Genomic DNA, 22,846 nt, shown 5'->3' with positions numbered 1-22,846 from the left:
AGGCCAGGGTCGGCCCTGACACAAATGTCTTCTTCTGAACCCTGAGTCATTCTCAGGTGCAGTCAGGAACTGACTAGTGCAACAGCACTAGTCCTTGTCTTGGCCCAAAAGATCATCAGGGGAAATGAAAATCCCAGATTATTACTTAATATCTAATAACATAAATATGATTGGTTTAATTATTCTTATTCATACTTTTTATCTTGTTGTTTACTCACTAAGGTTGGTTAGCAGTTATTGTCTTTATAACACCATTTTAAAAAATTATAAACTCAAGGCCAAGAACCGATTTACCTATGTAGTATCATTTGCATCCATAATTTCAAATTGTTTAACCCTTTTTTTTATAATTAGGATTGTACTCTTTATTCTGTAATAAATGCAAGTGTTTATTCTTCTGTGTTAAAAACAATCACTAATAGAATCTGGAGTAAAAACAGAAAAGAGAACCCAGAAGTAAAAATCTTAAGTTCTGTAATCTTAGATTCAGAAGGGACCATATTTTACCATCTTCTTCAATCTTCACATTAGAATTGGGAAAACAAAGATCTTCATAAATTAGTTTGCCCCACATCAAGTACAGAATGTTATGCTGGGACAAAAATCTAGTTTTTAACCACTCTTGTGGTCTTCCCACAATAAAATTACTGAGTATCCCGATGCCCAACACCATGAGGGAAACAAAATGAGACATAGTCTGTGTTTGGGGTAGTTTTGTTTTGCTTTATAGTACTGGAGATGGAACCAGGCCTCACACATGCTAAGCAAGTGTTCTAGCACTGAGCTATACCTTAGCCCTTGGGTAGCTTAATTTTTAGGCCAGTCTCAAGATTTTAAAGCAAATAATGGCTTTACTAATAAAGACAAAGCCACATACTTCAGCAAGGTTTTATCGGACATTTTATTTGAAATGAAACCTGGCTATCTTGGGGAGATTTGCTGCACGATGCTTTTATGGCTTCTCTGGTTTGGCTGCATCATTCTGCTTTGATGGGTAGTTAGTCTTAGAGGTGATATTTTTGGAAGAGGCGATTTATTTGACCAAGCTGACAAGAGTCATTTGTGTGATTGTGGCCAGTTATTCATTTAAAAAGAAACTGGAGCAGGGCCAGAAAGGGATGAGTAACACCGTCCCTTGACTCCTAATGACATTTATTTTACAAGACAAGCAGCACCTTCCAGTTCCTTTATGCAAGTGACAATATGCTCTGGCCTAAGAATAGATTCTCTAGTACTAGAAATGCCATACAGTCACTGCCCATTCCCAAGTGAATCCACCAGCCCACAGATCTTGGTGCAGGAGCTGTAGGGTTTCCACTACTGACTCCAGCCATCTGAACCAGGATAAGCTCGTAACCACAAGGGTTGGCTAGAAACTTCTGGGTCCTCACATAAGACTCCTTATTAAAGAATCTAGGAAATATCAAAGAGAATCAGCCTCATGAGGTCATGGCACACAGAAACTTATTGGAGCTGGGAGATACAGGAAAAAATAGGCCAGCCTAAATAGAAGCAAAAGATGATCTTAGGCAAAAGGCTGAGCTCCCAGCCACCCTGTGCCCCGCAGGGCAGCTCAGTTTTTGACACTTGCACCTCCAATTCAACCTGGCTCTGTGACCTCCTTGTGTCACAGGCTTTGTGCTAAATACTTCACATGGGTTTCCATGCATACCCTAACACCTCTGAGAATAGGTCTCAAATCCCTACTTTACTGATAGTGAAACTAAGGTTCAAGATGGTTAAATAACAGACCTATTACTTAGCAGGACCTGAATCTAGATCTGACCAGAGTTCCTGCCTTTGGCACTGCTCTAACCCACACTGTGCACCCTTACATCAAGGCCCTATGCTCTCCTGATCCCATCCCATCATCACACCAACCTGACCTAACTCAAGTATCTTTTGCCTGTAGGACCCTGAAACTTACCAAAACACACAACAGCCTCTCACAGACATGTGAGAAATAAATTCTCCTTTGCTACAGATAGGGAACCAGAATTAATGCAACAGGGCCAGAAGTGTCCCTCAAAACCACAGGAAAAAAAACCTATCTGCTAACATCAGAGGTCTTGTCTATAACAACCTTTTGAGAAGACTAGCTACTTACAACCCTCAGACAGCTGCTGAAGGGGCATTTTGATGTTGTAGAAGCCAAGACCTGGGGGGTGGGGAGGTCCTACCCTTGCCTCAGAGGAAATATGAGCAGAAATTTAGGACTTCCATCCTAAATTTGAAAGAAAAAAAGGGATTCAGACCCTTTATCAACAAGATTTTGGGGGGACTGTGCATGTTAATGCCTAGTAAGCCACAGGGTTTGGCTGAGAGAAGCCCAGCAGGGATCCCCACCAGTGGTGGAATTGTGGTGGGGGAATTGTGTAGAACATGGATCTAGCCAGAGTCCACCTAAGGTGTCTTCAGTACCAGGTGTCCAGCAGAAGAGGCTCAGAGTCACCTTTCACTTTCTAGACAATCAACCAACTTCCATTTATTCTCACATTTGAGGCTGCACTAGGGGCACATCCAATGGTAACCATGGAAACGTAGTAAGCAGAGTGATTGGTTAGTCAACATCTGGATCCACTCCAGAGGAGAGGGTGCTTGTGTGCCAGTCAGAAGGACAGGCGAGGAGCACAGTTCTGGGGTTTCCTCTTCCCTATTGTGTCCCCAGGCCTCAGGTGCTTCTCTCAGCATGGTTTCTCTCAGGAGCACTTGATGGAACATGAATTTCTCCTCCACATGCTGAAAACTTCATTGAACTCTATCTCATCTTTCCCACTGATCCATTTCTGAATCATTAGCAGAAAAACCCTTTAGAGGGGGCCTGGAGTTCTACCTGATGGGGCCTGATGAAGGGAAAGAACAGAACCCACAATAGTTGAACTCCCTGCCTTGTGTCAAGGCTGAGGATTAGGTTTCCACATGCTTGTCTTTCTGGGATGGCCTGCACATTCCCTTTCATAAAGCTTTATGACTCTTGCTCCAGTGGCATTTGGATTATGTTCACTTTTTGCCAAAATTAGGTCCCTGTTGGCTACAGTTCTTAGCAGAAAGGGCTGTGGTATCTATCTGCCGCATTTTAATGCACAGGTCTCTCTTGTTATTAGTTGTATTCTCAGTGAATCTTTTCAGTCAAATGAATTTTAGATGTTATCTGGTCCCATATCACATCTAATGTAGGAATCCCTCCTCCAGCATACTCTGGCAGATGCTTGAATCCATTCCAAAGAGAGCTCACCTCCTAAAGATGGTGCCTTGACTCTTTTCCCTTTTAACTGGGGGAATCAAGGTGCAAACCAGAACTGAATCTCACACTCAAGTTCTTAGTGCCTCAACGAAGGTAGAACCCTGATTTGGGGATTCCCAGAACTCCTCCAAGTTTTCCTGGTGTGGGCCAGAGACTGTGGTTAGAAAGCTCTTGATCCCAACATACCAGGGTTCTGCCCATCATTCGTCTTGTTCTATTTCCTTGGATTTTTTTCATTGTCTATAGACTGAAAGTTAAGACAGCAGCCCAGGTCTCACACACATTTCTTATGTCTCCCATAGTCCCTGGTATTGTGAATGTCACAAAACAGTGTTTTATAAATGTGACTATCCTGAAGAGCAGCCTTTTCAGACAGAGACTTCCCAGGAGCACAGCCAGCTAGACTAACATCCTCTCCTAGCAGGGCTATACAGAACGAGGCAGAGTAAAAGTGGATTCAGTGATAAGGTAAAAACATGTCCCTTCCTTATCACTTATCAAGAAAGTGTCCTGTCAAAATATTCCCAGACCTTGTTCCAGGCATCAGAGAAGAATCAGAGGAAACAAGAGGGTATGGGAATAAACAACTTTTCTGCCCAAGACATAGGGCTTTTGCATTCTCTCTTCTACCTCAGGTTCTAAGCATGAGCAAAACAATAAATCAAATCAATTTCAGTCAAGTTTCTGCAAGAACCTTTGCTTTGATTTTTGCTGTCATATTTAGCTTCACCTGGACAGAGGCCAAAGACAGAAACAGGATTTTGGCAGGAGAAGGAATGTATCACAGGATTTTTTTTTTTTTTTTTTATTTCTAGAGGCTAAGTTTCCCACTTTTACCAGTCTCAATTTGCAGTTGAAATTTGAGAGCTATAAAGAAAAAAGGGCTTTTAACTAGTTGCAAAGACACTGAGGAGCAGAACTAAGTTCAGATCTGCCCAGGTAACAGTGACCCCAAGGAAAAAACCATGGTAGCTGAGTTACCTAAAAGCGTAACAGGCAAGACAGGTCATCCTTGTCTGCATGTGGTGTTCAGCTCTAAGTGACCTAGGAGGTGCTAATAGAGTAGGGCAGGTGGGGGGGGGGGGGCAGACAGCCTCCCTGCTGAATGGGAGAATGAGAATGCCACATAACAACACTGTGACTGGCTAGAGGAAACAAAAGCCCAGAGCTCAGCAGCACTTTCTGAAACTCCTTAATGTTTCAGGAAAGTGCTGTGATCTTTGCTGCTGATCATCATCAAGACGAGCAGATACCAGGAATGGAAAAGCCAGCTTACTGGCTTGGAAAAGATAAGGGAGAATGTGACATAAAACACTCTAAAATTGTGTTTCAGGCACAGGTTTTAAGCAGTTCAAGCAGTTCTATGATTGTTACACCAGCTACTTCTTGGGATCTCTAGCTTTTAAAGCTGGGCTGAGAACTCTGCTTCCAATTTTCTAACCAGGACCTTGGCAAAGATTTCTGACAGTTTAAATACCAATACAACAGCTTGAATGCTTCGAACCAAGCCAGCAAAAGTTAAGAACTGTTCTCCTAAATAAGCTATTTAAGTCGGGTTTTTGTTCGCAGGTATTGACAGAATGTATTAAAAGACAAGGTGGGAAAGCTAGGAAGGCAGTCTCAGTCCTCCTGTTTCAGGGACAGGCGGCTGCGCAGCTGTGTGAACAGAGCCCGGCTGGTGTCCAGGAGGCAGCAATATAAACAGTGGCTAAAGCCCATTCTTCCAAAGTTACCTCACCTAGAGGAATTAATGAAAGGCCTGGCACATTCTCATGCCTGATGACCTGCTTCATGCTTGGGGGCTCTTTCCATGCACTTATCTCTACCTAGACGCAGTCCGTTCTCATTTTGCTTTCCTGGAACAGGATAACCTGAGGTTGACTCTTGCTTCCCAACCTCTCTGTAATATTTTTGACTTCTGTTTTTGTGGTACCTTTGAAAAGAAGGGGCTGTGAGGCTCCTTTCCAGGTCTTTCTGTATTTTAAAATGTGGTACTGTACTTTTGTTAAGTTCCAAAACATAAGCATGTCTCCAGTGGAGTATAGAGGACACCAAATCTCTTATGCGTCAGATAATAATTACTGCGAGTGGTGGAGGGCTTGGAAGCTTCATATAGACTTTCTGTCCTGTCGTGAGCGTAGCTAAACCAGACTTACAACCCACCCCCTCCACTCCCTTCCCCATACCACTGATTGGTCTCTAGACTTTCCGTGCTAACACCCAGGCCAGAGGTTTCGAGGCCAGCTAGGAGTGGACCCGGTGGGTCGGGGGGCCGTGTGGCAGGGTCGCTTTCGCCCACACAGCCTCCATTGTGGCCTGAACGCAGGTGGTCCTTGAGTGTCTGCTTGTAGCGAAAGCTCCTGCCACAGAGGGCACAGGGGTAGGGCCTCTCGCCGGTGTGGATGCGCTGGTGCTTCATGAGGTGATGCTTGCGGATGAAGCTCTTGCCGCAGTGCGCACACTGGAAGGGCCGCTCACCCGTGTGCAGCCGCCGGTGGTTGAGCAGATGCTCCTTGCGCATGAAGCTCTTGCTGCAGTCAGTGCAGGGGTATGGCCGCTCGCCCGTGTGGATCATCTGGTGGCGGATCAGGGCCGAGTGGCCATTGAAGTCGATGCCACACTGAGGGCAGGAGAATGGGCGCTCCTGTGCATGCCCACGCTGATGCAGCAGGAGGCTGATCTTCAGGCTGAAGCTCCTGCCACACTGCGTGCAGCGGAAGGGCCTCTCACTGGCGTGAGCCCGCCTATGACTCGTGAGTCGCGCCTGGTCAGCAAAGCGCTTGGGGCAATCCGGACAGGGGAAAGGGCGCTCAGTGCTGTTATGGACCCGAAGGTGGTAGGTGAGTCTTGAGGGGTGAGTGAAAGTCCGGGCGCAATGTGGGCAGGTTGGGGGTGGCTCACTGGCATGGTCCTGGGAGGTGCTGCCAAGGTCGGTCTGCGGGGCAAAGTGCTTGGGGCACTGGGCACAGGGTAAGGGATGCTCGCTAGTGTGGCCACATTGGTGAGTCAGCAACATGTCCTGGTTTAGACTCTTGCCACAGTGGTGGCACGAGAACAGCTGCTCCCCAACTGGAGGTGGGAGAGGGTAGCTACCCAATTGAGTAAAAGTCACTTGTCCCTCTGAGGCTTCAGGCAAGTCAGTGGCTGCACGTCCAAAAGGTGTCATGGGAGTGGACTGCTGGTGTTTGAAAGCCACATCTGAAAAAGCATCCTTTGCTGCTGGTGGTGCTGGAGCAGAGAACGCAACAGGAACTTCAGGGCACAAGGAGGCTCTAGCAAGGCCCTCGGCTTTGATGACGAGCTCTTCATCTGAAAGAAAGGACTCAAGAGTTACGCCCCTCAGGAGCTGTCTCACCTGCAACCCTCACAAGTTCCTACCCAGCTCCAACAGGTTTGCTCTCAGCTCTGAGCTGCTAAGATAAACAACACAGCAGAGGGCTGCTGTGATATTAATCAAGGTGTAGCAGTCCCTGTGGCAAATCAGAATTAAGGCTATACTCTTTGATGCTCCCTGTTGAAAAAGGAATACTCTTGGCATCAGTCTTCTCCACATTACTGTATGTTTCACCTCTGCTCAAGAACTTTATTGCCTGTTGGGACAAAGCCTAAAATCACCTATTTATCTATTCTTATTCTTCTCTGTTCCACTTTCCTTGAAAATAGGGTAAGCATTTTACTTCTGCATCTGTTCTCCCTTCTGTAGAGTACCTCCCTCCTTTCCCCATCTTACCAAATTATATCCAGCCATCTCAAACCAATCACCCTTCTAGGCCCACTTCTGGCTTCATGTCCTTCTTTATACCTTATTTAATTATCAGAAATATTCTTATTTCTGTTATGCTTATATAGCCCTTGCCACAAAACAACATATGTGTTCCCAGGGTCAGTTTCTTGAAGGACAGAAACTGTCTTATTTTTCATTTGTACTTTACTGAATCTAAAGGAATACAGGGCTTGGAAGATATTTTTAAAAGAGTGCATTTAGTTATATAAACAGTTGGATCACTTCTGACCTTGAGATTCTCTTTAATAATTCCAGTGGCAAAATACAGATGGTGCTAAATATCTTAGAAGGAAGCCATTTCTATTTCTTCTCCCATCATCGCTTTTCCTTTCATTGAATGAGGTGATTAACATTCCCACTTGCATCTCTTCAACAACATTCCTGTCTCTATCACCTGTCTCCCCACCCCACTCCCTATTTTTGTTTTATACTTTTTACATGATCTTCAAATGTTTTTCTGTCTTTTCCCATCTTCATGGTCCATCTGAATGCACTTGTTTTTCTTCCTTTGATAATTCCAATTTGTTTTTTATTGTAGTGTTTGGGATTAAGCCCAAGGACATGTGCATGCTAAGAACATATTTTACCACTGAGCTCCACCCCCAGCTCTAACCATTCCAATTTGTCTTTCACTTGAGTGTGTTTTCTCACTTGGAATTCATCGTAGTGCCTTTTATGGCTTAATTCGACCAGGTCTTTTTTTCTCCCACTACTTTGCCTTTAAAACCCCATTCCTGCTGCGACTTCTCTGGTCACTCCTAGCATAAACTGGATTTGGACAAAGCATCTGTCTAGGCTGTTACTCACCTGCATGGGTGCCTTTGTAGATATCACTCTCCTTGGACTCCTGTGGGGCCCCAACCTGAGGCTCTTCCTCTTGTTTAATCCAAGACAGAATATCTGATGTTGAAAGACCAGGCTCTATTTGTGAGGGAAAAGAGAATGAACTTCAGGGACTTGAATCAGAAGACAAAATTAATCACATTGGTTTGTAGAACACTGCATTTTGCCCAAATTTTATTTCTAACTAACTGTAACAAGATAGGCAGCTTATAAGAAAATGCATAAAACTCTAGAGAATCATTTCAAAATGAAATCAAATTGATGTATTTTTATATGATATTCTCGGCTTGATTTTCTTGTTTCAGTGAGCCTATTAAAAAACAAATTACAATCTTTATTTTGGAGACGATATTCTGAAATAATCTAGAAAAAACAGTACTTTTAATTTCAGTAGCATTCTTTAATATTTATTTTTAGTTGGATTCATTATCTTTTTATTTATTTTTATGTGGTGCTGAGGATCGAACCCAGGGCCTCACAAGTACTCTACCACTGAACCACAACCCTAGCCCAGTAGCATTCTTATTTATCTATCTATCTATTTATTTATTTTACTTGTAGATGGACACAATACCTTTATTTTATTTATTTATTTTTATGTGATGCTGAGGATCAAACCCAGTACCTCACACATAGTAGGCAAGCACTCTACCACTGAACTACAGCCCCAGCCCCGGTAACACTCTTATACTCAACATATTTTCACTTTTCTCTCACAGTTTGTGAAACAGCAGAGCAGGCAATATTTTCTCCTTTTAAGTAGAAGGGCCTATAGATTAACTAAATTCCCAATAAGGAAGTATTTACAGTGAAGTGCCATATTATCAAAGATTTGCACACAAAAAGAAAATAAGAATGAGGCTGACCAAAATGGCTTTTTAAACGTTAATTAAAAGAGAAATATACTTCCAGAATTACAAAATCAAATCGGTTTAAACACAGAATTTGACTCCTCAAAAATATACTTTCAAAAACATATATATATATACTTTCAGATTTCCAATTCTGGACTTTTCCTCAGAGATCATATTATCTTTGCTTATTAAATGATACAGACCATTGGGTCCTGAGCCCTGGTCCTTCAGGTCTTGGGATTCTTTTAGAATGAAAACAGCATTGCCTCTGAAGGCCTCATTTGGTCAGTGCAGATGCTTGCTATTCCAACCTGGATCTGGGTGGCCTTTTTTTGGCCTAAAAGGACAAGCTGGCAAGACCCAGAGAGTAAACTCAAGCTCTCTACAGTTATTTCTCAAAAAAGCCTTGTAGGCAGGGTATGGTTTTATTTCTAGCAAATGAACAGCACTCATTCTTCTGCCCAGGGCTTTTAAGTCAGTTGGAGATGGCTGGAATCTAATATGTGCCGAGATCAAAAAGAAGCAGTGGGTATAGCCAGGGCCAAACACTGTCCGTTATGTGGAGAGCCGGGAGTGCAGGTTTGCACACAGGCGGCAGGCTGCCTTCCCACTTACTACGTGGGCTGCAGGCATGGCTGTATGTCTCACACAGTGCAGCTTTATCTTTGTTCCCACCCAGATCTTATACAAACACATAGACCTAAAGAAAAAGGGGCAGTGGGTGTGAGGAAGAGGAGCTCCTAAGAAACACTTCAGCCATCAAAAACATGGCTTCATTAAGGCTTACCTGTTTCTCTTTCACAATTTTCTCTCGCAAATAATGAGTTAGTGCTCTAGAAACCTCCAAATGCCATTCAAGCAGATTTGACTTTATATTATTGTTGATCATTACAAATTAATAGAATGTTATATATTTGATTAGCATCAATCTACTGTAGTCATTATTCTTTTTAAGACTTAAATTTTCTCTTCTTTGGCCAATGGAATAGGCCTGATGTGCTTCTCACATGACCGCAGATGCTTGATTTCCCTCATTTCTGGCATGACAAACTATATAGCAGGCTCAGCTGGTAAGTACATTTCTTTTTCTTTTAAATATTTTTGTTCTTTTATTTTTTAGTCATAGATGCACACAATATCTTTATTTTGTTTATTTTTATGTGGTGCTGAGGATTGAACCCAGTGCCTCACAAGCGCTCTGCCACTGAGCCACAACCCAGCCCTGGGGTTTTTGTTCTTTTTTTACTTACATACAACAGTAGAATCTATTTTGACATATTGTACATTGAGTATAACTTCCCATTTTTGTGGTTGTACATGATGTGGTGTTACACTGATCATGTATTCATATATGAACGTAGGAAAGTTATGTCTGATTCATTCTACTGTCTTTCCTATTCCCATCCTCCCTCCCTTCCCTTCATTCCCCTTTGTCTAATCTAATGAACTTCTATCCCCGCTGCTCCCCATTGTGTATTAGCATCTGCACATCAGAGAGAACATTTGGCCTTTGATTTTGGGGATTGGCTTACTTAGCACAAGAATCTCCAGTTCCATCTATTTACCAGCAAATGCCACAATTTCATAGTCCTTTATGGCTAATAATATTCCATTGTGTATATATACCACATTTTCTTTATCCATTCGTCTATTGATACCTAGCTTGGTTCCATTGTGAATTGAGCTGCTATAAACATTGATGTGTCTGTATCACTATAGTATGCCGATTTTAAGTCCTTTGGGTATAAGCCAAGGAGTGGAATAACTAGGTAAAATGGTGGTTCCATTCAGAGTTTTCTGAGAAATCTCCAGACTGCTTTCCAGAGTGGTTGCACCATTTTGCAGTTCCAACAGCAATTTATAAGTGTTCCTTTTCCTCCATATCCTCACCAAGATTTATTGTTACTTATATTCTTGATAACTGCCATTCTGACTGGAGTGAGATGGAATCTCAGGGTATTAGAGAATTTGCATTCTCTAATTGCTAGTTATAGTGAACATTTTTTCATATATTTTTTAACTATTCATATTTCTTCATCTGTGAAGTGCATGTTCAGTTCCTTTGCCCATTTATTGATTGGGTTTTTGGGTTTTTTTTTTTTTTTTTTGTGTGTGTGTGTGTGTGTGTGTGTGTGTTGAGTTCTTTATATATCCTGGAGATTAATGTTCTGAGGTGCAGGTGGCAAAGATTTTCTCCTATTCTATAGGCATTCTCTTCACATTCTTGATTATTTCCTTTGCTGTGAAGAAACATTTTAGTTTGATACCATCGCATTTATTGATTCTTGATTTTACTTCTTGTGCTTTAGGACTCTTGTTGAAGAAGTCAGTTCTTAAGCTGACGTGATGAAGATTTAGGCCTATTTTTTTTTCTAGTGAGTTTTGTGCAGGGTGAAAGCAGGGGTCTAATTTCATTTTGTTACATACAGATTTATAGTTTCCCCAGCCTCATTTGTTGAAGAGGCTATCTTTTTTCCAACCTATGTTTATGGTACCTTTGTCTAGTATGAGATAACTATATTTATGTGGGTTTGTCTCTGTATCTTCTATTCTGTACCATTGGTTTTCATTTCTGTTTTGGTTCTAATTTGGTTTCATTTCTGTTTTGGTTCTGTTTTGGTTCTAATGCCATTTTTGTTACTACAGCTCTGTAATATAATTTAAGATCTGGTATTGTGAAGCCTCCTGCTTCACTTTTCTTGCTGAGGATAGCTTTGACTATTCTGGGCCTCTTATTTTTCCACTTGAATTTCATGACTGTTTTTTATATTTCTATGAAGAATATTATCAGAATCTTAATAGGAGTTGCATCAAATCTATATAGCACTTTTGGTAGTATGGCCATTTTGACAATATTAATTCTGCCTATCTAAGAACATGGCAGATCTTACCACTTCTTCAATTTCTTTCGTTAGTGTGCTGTAGTTTTCATTGTAGAGGTCTTTCACCTCTTTTGTTAGATTTATTTCCAATTTTTTTGAGGCTGTTATGAATGGGATAATTTTCCTACTTTGTCTTTCAGCCAATTCATCACTGATGTATAGGAATGCAATTGATTTATGTGTGTTGTTTGAGTTCTTTTCTTATTGTATCCCTTTAATTTCTTTCTTCTAATTTATGTGGGTTTCCAGGACTAGGTTGAATAGAAATAGTGAAAGAGGGCAGCCTGGGCTAGGGATATAGCTTAGTTGGTAGAGTGTTTGCCTTGCATGCATAAGGCTCTGGGTTCAATCCCCAGCACCACTGAAAGAGTAAAAGAGTGCATTCTTGTTTTGTTCCAGTTTTTAGAGGGAATGCTTTCAAGTTTTCTCCATTTAAAATGATGCTGGCCTTGGGTTTAACATATATAGCTTATAAAATGTTGAGGTACATTTCGACTATCCCTAGTTTTCCTAGTATTCTGAACATGAATGGATGATGAATTTTGTCAAATGCTTTTTCTGTATCTATTGAGATAATCATATGATTCTTGTCTTTAAGTCTATTGATGTGATGAATTTTGTCTATTGATTTCCTTATGTTAAACCAACCTTGCATCCCTGTAGTAAAAAAATACATTTCTTGTCCCAGGCTCAAAAATCAATGATCACTCTGAGAAATGGGACTTAAGATAAGGCTGCTAATTACAAATCAAGTGTTTTAGTCAGGTTTTTGATGCTGTAACTAAAAGTTCTGACCAGAACAATTTTAGGGGAGGAAAAATTTATTTAGGGGCTCACAGTTTCAGAGATCTCAATCCATAGACAGCAGACTCCATTCCTCAGGGCTCACAGTGAGGCTGAACATCATGGTAGAAGAGTGTGGTAGAAGGAAACAGCTCACATGATTATTATGAAGCAGAGAGACCTCCACATGCCAAATACAAATATGTACCCCAAAGGTACACCCTACCCACCTTCAGCCATTATACAATTAATCCCATCAGGTGATTGATTCACTAATTGGGTTAAGGCTTTCATAACCCAATCATTTCTTACCTGAACCTTCTTTTTTGGGGGGAGGTGGGGGGTTCCAGGGATTGAACTCAGGAACACTCAGCCATTGAGCCATATCCCAGCCCTATTTTGTATTTTATTTAAAGACAGGGTCACTGACTTGCTTAGTGCCTCGCTTTTTGCTGAGGCTGGTTTTGAACTCGTGATCTTCCTGCCTCAGTCTCCCAAGCTGCTGGGATTACAGGTGTGCACCACCACACCTGGCTTCCCTGAACCTTCTTGTATTGTCTTACACGTGAGCTTTGGGGGATATCTTACATCCAAACCATAATATCAGGTATCATTGTTTCTAGATCTTTTCAATGGACAAAGTTATAAAAGACATACTTCTTAGAGAAAGAAAAGTGTTATGAGTCCATATTAATATTTTTGATTCATATGTAAGATTACTGGGTTTAAATTAAATCCTTTTGTTTTATACTAGTATTTTTCCTCTCTTACCCTGAAAAAGCTTAATTTCTAATGACATTAACGTGGTCTTTGCTTCATCTAAATATATTCCAAAATGATACCAATATACTAATAAAATATGAATGCAAAGTTGTTGTTTTGTGGTTCTTTTAGTCTTTGGGATGTGTCTTTCCATGGACATACAGTTAAAACATTAAATTTTAAAGTCACTTGAAATAAATCTGTGTGTTCATGTCACCTAACATACCATTAGGTTTGGATATCTTATTATGTATTTGATTTTCAAAATTTTAAAAAATATTTACAGCATTCTAAAATCAAAGCTATAAAATAAGGTATATTTAGAGAAGTCTAGGTTCTATCTCTATGGTTCCATCTCTATACAGAAAAAGTCATTCTGGTTTGTTTTTGTTTTAATGTTCCATCGTTTCTTTGTGAATATATAAGCAAAAATGTATACATTCATACCTTCCCTCTCTGACCCAGTATGGCATGCCACATAAAATACACAAACTACACCTTGGATTTTTCACTTCATAATATATTTTGGAGATCTCTCTATAGTAGTAAGACCTTTCTCACTCCTTTTTATAGTCGTACTATGTAGCTGCACCATTGTTTATTCAAGAATCCCTGATTGATAAGCATTTGGATTCTTTCCAGTCTTTTCCCTATAATATTAGTTAGAAGCCAACCATAAAAGCTATGAACAGCTAAACAACAAGCCCGTTCTCTAGAAATTTAAGTGGCTGGCACTGCTAGAATCTCCTTGCTAAATGTCTTCCCTGGTCTTGGGACATACCAAGAAACTAAATTTCTTTTCTTTCTTTCTTTCTTTCTTTTTAATATTTATTTTTTATTTTAAGGGAACACAATATCTTCATTTTATTCTTATGTGATGCTGAGGATTGAACCCACTGCCTCACATATGCTAGGCAAGCACTCTACCACTGAGCTATAACCCTAGCCCCTAAATTTCTTTTTCCCTTTTTTTTTTCCCTCCCTTTTTTGAGATGGGGTCTATGTTGTCCAGGCTGGTCTCAAACTCCTGAGCTCAAGTGATCTCCCCACCTCAGCTTCCCAAGTAGCTGGGACTAGAGGCCCACATTACCACGTGCAGCTCCCTTCTTTCTGAATGACGCCAAACGTCTAAAAGTTCCTCTGGCCATTTAACTAGCTGGATCAAAACATGTATTTTATCAGATTACTGTTTCTCAGCACTCTTATCACAGAACACACAGAACACTGCAGTGTCAACCACAATCTAGGAAGAGCAGTGCGAGTATATAAGGAGGGCCTTGAGAAAGTGAAAGAGAATTGGAGAGCCTGGAGCCAGGATGGCCTGGTGCAGACACCTGCTCTGAGACAGCACAACAGACACTGGTCAGGTCAGCACAGTGGCACTACAAGCATATTCCTCACAGGCCCAATGCTGAATACACAAAAAGAAAGCCATGTCATTGGACCATGCAAGTAGCAGGCCACGGGGAAAGCAAGAGAGTAGAGAAAAACTGGATACCAATCAAGTGAGAAAAACTAGATAAATGCTGAGATTTTATGTTTGAGAGTGGTTAAAAATAAAAAGGCTAATCACAGTAAATACAAATTTAATGTCTATATTGATTGAATGCTATTTTAAGTGTGAATCTGATTGAGTTAATTTGTTTTTGCGTGTTTTAAACTTATATATACCATGCTTTCTGAAAGGGGGCTAGAAACTCGAGGTTCTGGGATTGTGCAAAGGACTAGAAAAGTAGCTAAGATAAAACGTGTTGAGATCTGGCTTCTAAGAAAGTTATCAAAATACTTGAGATGGGCAACAACTATTGGTTAAAAGTACAGACACTTAAAAAAAAAAAAACTTCATAAAACAGGTGTATGTCTATAACCTAGCCAGGTGAATGTGCTAAATATTTGTGCAATAAGTTAAAATCCCTATATTTTGATGATTCTTGTTCACAAATAAATTAAGCTAATGTAGTCCTGAAGCAAAAATACAGGATTATTATAAATTAGGATATGACTTAATCATTGATTTTCTTTAAGAAAAATGACTTTAGGGGCTGGGGTTGTGGATCAGTGGTAGAGTGCTTGCCTTGAATGTGTGAGGCACTGGGTTTGATTCTCAGCACCACATATAAATTAAAAATAAAGGTTCATCAACAACTAAAATGAATAAAAATTAAAAAATAAAATGATTTTACTGAATTAAAGTAACCAAAGATAAAGATAGGATAACAGCAATGAACTTTGATGGTCAAAAACATCTCCCTGGGACTGTAAGTTTTAGAACTGAGTTAATTTTGGGTCATTCTAGAATCTTGGCCTGAGTCCAAGGCTTCTAATTTCTTTACCCCTTTTTGGTACTGGGGTTTGAACCCAGGGCACTTTACCACTGAGCCACATTCCCAGTCCTTTTTATTTTTTATATCGAGACAGGGTTTCACTAAGTTGCTTAAGGCCTCACTAAGTTGCTGATGTTGGCTTTGAACTTGACATCCTCCTGCCTCCAAAAAGATATTTTTTAAATCCTGTCACAAAAGTAACCTAACGTTAGTACCCTCCACTTAATATTTGTGTGGAACAGTCTTTTAATGACTATGACTAGACAGTGGTTAAATACTATTCTTCAGTGAAAGGAGAAGATTCAAAATAGGCCTCAGACTTAGAAGGGCTTGCTTGCAGGGCCCATCCCTGACTAGCAAACCATTCTCTACACTGATATAAAACTTTCCCTAAATGCTAAAAGTAACTCATTCTGCCTAAACTATTTGTCAAGCAGCGTGGCTTATACTGGCTGCCTACTTTTCTTCTGGGAGTCTGGAATTTGGGTATGGGAAGAGGGTATCTGTGTGACAGCCTCTAACTGAAGACCCTGGTACTGAGTATCTGGTGAGATGCTCTGGTTGACAACACTCTGTATGTGTTGCTGTAATTCATCGTGGGGTAAAGTAAGTGTGTTCTTCAAAGTCCCTGGGAGAGGCTTAGGGAGGCTTGTCTCTCCTTTCCTCGGTACCTTTTCCCTTTGTTGCTTTGTGTCCTTTTGCCATAACAAATCTTAGCTATGAGTACTACTAAATGTCCAGTTCTGTGAGGTGGTATTTTTTTTTTTAATGTAACATATTGATTGGCCCAAGTCACATGAGTCCTATTCTCGAGTTTGGATAAATATCTATAGTTTGAGAATCATGAATGGAAGCTAAAACTATAAAGAATAAAATCAGAGTGTTAAATAAATCAAACACATTGTTCATTTTCAATAAAAAATGTATTAAGGTATGCAGGTTGACTACCCAGAAACGGAGTCTTAAAAACCAAGGCTTTTAAAATAAATTCACAACAGCTAAATGAAACTTTGATACATCATTATCAAACCAAATTACTTGTATCTTTTTCACCCATCCCCCCAAAATAAAATGATACACTTAATCTAGCTGAGAACCATCAGGCACTTAACAATATGGACTAAAGAGATACATCGGATAATGAATCTTTCTATAATCAAATCACCCATCTGGTGATGTTATTTTAGACATATTCTTTATCATGATACAGATTAATCAGATTAAACCTATTTCAATACCTATATGCAATCATCCACACATTCTTAAAAAATATGTATAGCAGATATATGTATTGCTCAAAACCCAGAGAAGATACACTTAAGATTTGAACATTTTGTAAAATTTACCTCAAAAGGAAAAAAAAATATTGAATCCTAGGTTAATAATATTGATGCTGAACTATTTAGAAGGAAATGTACTGATGTCTGTACTGATTTTACATATGTCAAAAACAGAACAGGTTGATGGATGAATGGCCAGATAGAGGGGTACAGAGATAGATATATGTGAATTAAGAAGGCTGAGAAACTGTTAGTGGTAGAATCCTGTGCTGGATAGCTAGGTGTTTACTATAAAATTGCTTCAATTTTTCTGTTTGAAAATTTTCAAAATAAAAAGATATTTTAAAAAATGCCAGTGTAGGGGATAGTGATCAAAGTTCATCTGATAAAGGTATCTGGAGGGTAAACTTTCTGTGAGTAACTTCTACTCAGCAAAGAAAAAAGATGTATGAGGATTTTCTGACAGCCAAGGTAGGACATGAGATGGTACAATAGGACCACAGCTTTCTCTGCTAGCTCTCCAGGCAGGTGAAATCAGGGGTCCACTGGTTAAGGGTACTCTGGAGGGACTGTATGGACTGCTAGGCCTCTGTACCTCTCAGGCACACCTTCCCAGAGCCTCTGCACGCCACACCAGCATGATTCCTTGTCATGTAAGCATGTTTATTTTAGTAAATAACTAGAATTTAGTACTTTCATCAAGGACCCTTAGATGTGTGGTAATGATCAGTGATGGCAATATACAAGGTGATCTCCAAGCTCTTCTATATTTACCAAGATAGAAATACCCATTCAAAGTCTAGCTGATTTACCAATGAATGGCTCAGGAAGCCCTGAAATCCTGCTTACTTAGTTCTGACCAGGAAAGGGAGATGAAGAGTGGATAATCTCTACTCCCATTTACCTTCACTGGGGTCTGCAGGAATTTCACTTGCCTCTGGTGCTGTCTGGTTCTCTGTATTATGTTCTCCTTCTGGTTGAATCTGAGATAAGACATCAGGTTGGTTCATGGCATAATCTACGAGAGGAAAAAGGGAGAGCGGGTATGACAGAGCTAAATGAAGTATGACAACCAACAGCCATTAAGGCTGAGTACAATCTTTAAGGTCCCCAGGAATTTCTTTTAGATTGAATATGGCTTCTCTACATCAATTCACTTCCAACAATAGATGATAACTACTCAAGAAAGCAGGTACGAGCAGATGTACTATGAGGAAAAGCAAACGTGCCAGGTGAGCTCTGCCCACTGCTCCTTTCATGGGGATGAGAATGACAGCAGGCCTCAAGGGAGAGTGGTTAAGCTCCTTTAAATGTGAAGGACACCCAGGGAAACCCCCAGTTCACAAGACTCACAGCCCTGAATGTCATTCTTCCCTAGGATTTGGCAAAAGGAGGGATTATGATTTCCTACTTAGCAAGTGTGAATTGGCCTTTTTAGCTTGGAAACTAAGCTAAAACTCTGCAGTAAAGACACAATGAAAATGAGGACAGTAAAGGAAAAGAGTCTGTCTCCGCCCTCTCTGGGGCTGCTGTCACCTCATTCAGAAGATGCCAACTCAGCCTCACCCATGGAGATAAGAGATTCGTAGTTTCCCTTCATGATATTCTTGTAAAGCTCCTTTTGCCATTCTTCCAACTTTTCCCACTCTGGAGTGGAGAAGTAGATGGAGACATCATCAAATGCCACAGGCACCTAAAATTACAATCACATGGGTTAGTCCCACCCATTGCAATTCAGTCATTCAGTAACTGCCCCCATTAGTTCCTTTTATTATTATTATTATTTTACATTCTCAAAGGATTGGCAATGAGTATTCTAAATAGCTCAGAAGTTGTTAATGCTCCACTTGTTATTAGTACAATCCTAAAATCTCAACACATAACATGCAGCTGGCACATTTCTTGAGGCATATTTAAGTGTTTGGCAAGCAGTAAGAAAGCATCTCAATGCCACACAGTAAACTTCAAGTTTTTCTGGACTAGGGTTGTGGGCTCATTGGTACAGCACTCACCTAGCATGTGTGAGGCACTGGGTCCAATCCTCAGAACCACATACAAAATAAATAAATAAAATAAAGGTATTGTGTCCAACTACAATTAAAAAAATTTTTTTAAAATATTTTTTACTTGTTGTTGTACCTTTATTGTTTATTTATTTATATGTGGTGCTGAGGATCGAACTCAATGCCTCACACATGCTAAGCGAGCCACTCTGCTGCTGAACCACAACCCCAGTCCCCCAAAAAATATTTAAACAAAACAAAAATTCAAGTTTTCCTGCATCTCTCATTTCATCTATTTGATCTGCCTTTCTTCAGGAACAGTTTTCCTCAGGAGAGTTGATTCCTCTAGCACTTCCTCTTCTACTTCTAATCTCCTGCCAAGCAGAGGTCCATCCTCTGATACTGTTCCTCAAATCTATGAGGAGGAAAGGAAGTTCCATGCCCAGTGACTGAAAGCTAACAGGACTGACACCAAGAGCATGTAAGAGAACAAAATTCGACTACAAAATTCATTATGGCTTCTCTGTATAGCCTTTAGTCTTTTTTGAAGTCTTTCATATTCTTTTTGTTTTTATCCTTCTTACATTTACTTTCCTTCAAATTTATTGTGCTTTTCTGTAATGATGTAAAAAGTATTCCTTTTCCCATACATTGAGGTGTTCAAAATTCTAGGTCCTAATCTTGGACTAATCTATATCTCTCTGCTATCTTATGTGTTTATTCAATTTATATAAATTAAATATGTGCTTATTTAGTATATAATAATATATATTATCTTACACAGATATACATGAGCTTTTTATCTCATCATTTGACAATACAATTTTATATTTTACACAGCTATTTCTTATTCAAGTCATTTGCAAAGGCAAGATGGTTTCTGAAGAAATCTTGTTTGGTGGGTAAAGGATCCATAGAAGGATTCTCATTATTGTCTGAATTCTGATCCACTGAACCTGGAAATGGGAAAACTTTGATGTTACCACCACCCCCAAGGACCACAGAAATCCTAATTGTGTTCATTTTTAAAGTGCTTGCAGAAGTTACACCAAAGGCCCCTGTCACATCTTGCCCAGGGTGATATTGGAAGATACTGGTGACTGGAAGACATTATTCACATTCTCTTTCTTCCTTTGGACAGAATCTGCTGATGTCCTCTAATTCTATCAAGAGGTCTTTCTTCCCTTTTGGAACCTCCACGGAGGCACAAGGTCCAGATTGCCTTGCAGTCTTACCTTCCATGTTCTTTGAATGACAGAATTTGTTTCAAATTCTTCTCTACAGGCCTCTAAAACTTCTGCCTTCTCCTTCAATTTCTTCAGCTTGTTTGTGAAGGGATTCCCTGTCTTTAGGCAACTGTAGTCCACTGCAGTTTCCTTCCCGCTCAACTGGATGCCTATGCTTTTCTTCAACCACCATGTCTATTCTTTCTTTTCCTCTTCCACTATCTTTTCAACTCATAGCTGAACTTTTTCGGCTCAGCTTCTTAAATTTTGGCATTCCTATTTCAGCTTTTCACTGTTCCCTTTAGCATTTGGTTTGAATTCGTCAAATCCACTCTGACTGTGCAAGGGAGATCTTGCATCTGCAAACTACTCCTTTGTTGTTTCAGGTCAGAATTTTCATTTTTCCTTTCTCTGCATTTTTGGTGTTCACAGTTTGTCGACATTTCAGCCTAATACCATGAAGACCCTTCTGGCCGACTCTCTTGCCATGTATGGAGCAGATTTCTCCTCGCACAGATCCTTTTCAGAGGGCTTCCAGACGTCCAGTTCCGCTTTTCATTTTCTCTAGATCTGCTAACTTGTTCTTGAACTCCAGCTTTTCATTTTGTTGTATATTAATTTTTTTATAACCTCATTCCCCGGCAGCTTGTATTTTTTATATATTAATTTGTAACCATTTTTTTCTTTCAGAGACATGGTCTTGCTATTTTCCCCAGGCTGGCCTCCACTTCTGGGGCTCAAGCAATCCTGATGTCATCTCCCCCTGCTCCAAAAAAAGCTAGACTGTAGACACATGCTACTGTGCTGTGCTCCTTTCCTATCAAGAGCACCTGGTGCTCAGTGGCTGACATTCAAGTGACTCAGTTATGTTCACCCAAGTCTTATTCCTTTCTTAGCTTACTCCTAGAGCTTGCTGCTTCACTTTTATTTGTTTTAAATTCTTGGGGCACTTTACCACTAAGCTACAACCCCAGCCCTTTTCTTTTTCTTTCTTTTCTTTTTTTTAAAATATCTTTATTTTTATTTATTTATTTTATGTGGTGCTAAGGATCAAACCCAGGGCCTCACACATGCGAGGCAAGCACTCTACCACTGAGCTACAGCCCCAGCCCATAGCCATTTTCCTTTTGAGACATAATCTCATTAAGTGGCTGAGGACCTCACTAAGTTTCTCAGACTGGCCTCAAACTTGGGATCTTCCTGCCTCAGCCTCCCAAATTGCTGGAATTACAGGTATGCACCACCATGCGTGACCTACCTTTAGTTTTATCTATTATGTTTAGTCACCTATTTTGAATATTTAAGTTATTTATTGGTCAGTGTATTTCTTTCTTGTTCAATTTTATATTATTTACTGATTAAGAGATACTTTGTTGCTTGACTATAGTGGCTGCCAGCCCCCCCAGTTGGGCTTCTAGTCCAGTAGGCAAGTATTCAACCACTGAGTTCCACCCCCACCCATTTGCAGCTTTCTTTCCAAGAATTTGTAGAGAAAACTAAAGACTTAGGAGAAATCAAGCTGCACAGAGCCCAGCCTCTAGGAGGTCAGAAGCTCCCAAGGAGTGAGGTGATAAATTCTAGGGCTGTTTTTGGGAGGGTGAGACAATTACTTGTAAACAGTCACTCAGAGTTAGGAACAACTGCAAAGCAGTATTTAACTCACACAAGAAAAAATATGAGTATTTTCTATGTACAAGGTTTTCCCCTAAACTCCAAGATTATTAATATATGGTTTCTTCCCAAAATGAGCATGTAAATTAGTGATATGAATAAGAAATTTCAGAAACAGTTATAGTAGGGCTGGGATGACCCTATGAGATGAGACTTTGGCTAGTCCTAAGGAGAATGGGGAAAACATGTATGCAAGAAAACTGAGGAGTACATTTGAAGGACAATAATAAATTCTACCTACCTGTGGGTCAAAGTCAAAAGCAGACAGAATCCCTACCTCCCAGGCAGAATGGACTAAAGTTAGGCAATTCTCCTGCAGTAAAAATGGGGAGGCTCTGGGAAACTGAGCTACCTGAACATTAGTATCTGGAGTAATATCCATCATAGTGGCTGGCTCTTCTGGCCATGCAGCAGCTGTCTAGCTTTATTCTTAAATATGAATTTTTTTTTATTGGTTGTTCAAAACATTACAAAGCTCTTGACATATCATGTTTCATACATTAGATTCAAGTGGGTTATGAACTCCCATATTTACCCCAAATACAGATTGCAGAATCACATCGGTTACACATCCACATTTTTACATAATGCCATATTAGTAACTGTTGTATTCTGCTACCTTTCCTATCCTCTACTATCCCCCCTCCACTCCCCTCCCATCTTCTCTCTCTACCCCATCTACTGTAATTCATTTCTCTCCTTGTTTATTTTCCCATTCCTCTCACAACCTCTTATATGTAATTTTGTATAACAATGGGGGTCTCCCTCCATTTTCATGCAATTTCCCTTTTCTCTCCCTTTCCCTCCCACCTCATGTCTCTGTTTAATGTTAATCTTTTCTTCCTGCTCTTCCTCCCTGCTCTGTTCTTAGTTGCTCTCATTATATCAAAGAAGACATTTGGTATTTGTTTTTTAGGGATTGGCTAGCTTCACTAAGCATAATCTGCTCTAGTGCCATCCATTTCCCTTCAAATTCCATGATTCTTAAATACGAATTAACTATTAAGTATCTTAGAGAAAGCCTGTGATACGAACAAGAAAAAATAAAAAAGGAGAAATGTTCCATGGAAAAAGCACCAGTTAATTCAGCTCACAACTTAAACAACTGCCCAAATTCTTTACTTAAAGACAACTACTTGTTGTTCTGGGTATGAAACAGAAATGTATTATGTGTATTTCCTATCTCATCA

General features: G+C 40.1%; 1 protein-coding gene across 3 annotated transcripts in view; it reads right to left on the bottom strand.

Annotated features, from left to right (window-relative positions):
• Window positions 1-380: 380 nt before the first annotated feature.
• ZNF398 (zinc finger protein 398) overlaps window positions 381-22,846 on the bottom strand; it is a 34,100-nt gene continuing 11,634 nt past the window's right edge. For 2 of the 3 annotated variants that reach the window (XM_081283043.1, XM_081283044.1), the window contains exons 3-6: window positions 18,323-18,449; window positions 17,661-17,774; window positions 7,836-7,949; window positions 383-6,553 (exon numbers count right to left, since the gene is read on the bottom strand). In XM_081283043.1, the coding sequence (XP_081139169.1) occupies window positions 5,397-6,553; window positions 7,836-7,949; window positions 17,661-17,774; window positions 18,323-18,449 (1,512 nt within the window). In that variant the 3' untranslated portion in view covers window positions 383-5,396. Of the gene's footprint in view, window positions 6,554-7,835; window positions 7,950-17,660; window positions 17,775-18,322; window positions 18,450-22,846 lie in introns of all 3 variants that reach the window. The other variant, XM_081283045.1, reaches the window with a different exon arrangement.

This window comes from Spermophilus citellus, assembly GCF_964194105.1.
Source record: "Spermophilus citellus genome assembly, chromosome: 3".
Lineage (NCBI taxonomy): Eukaryota > Metazoa > Chordata > Mammalia > Rodentia > Sciuridae > Spermophilus > Spermophilus citellus.
The sequence above is the reverse complement of the archived record's forward strand: the minus strand, read 5'-3'. Positions and strand labels throughout refer to the sequence as shown.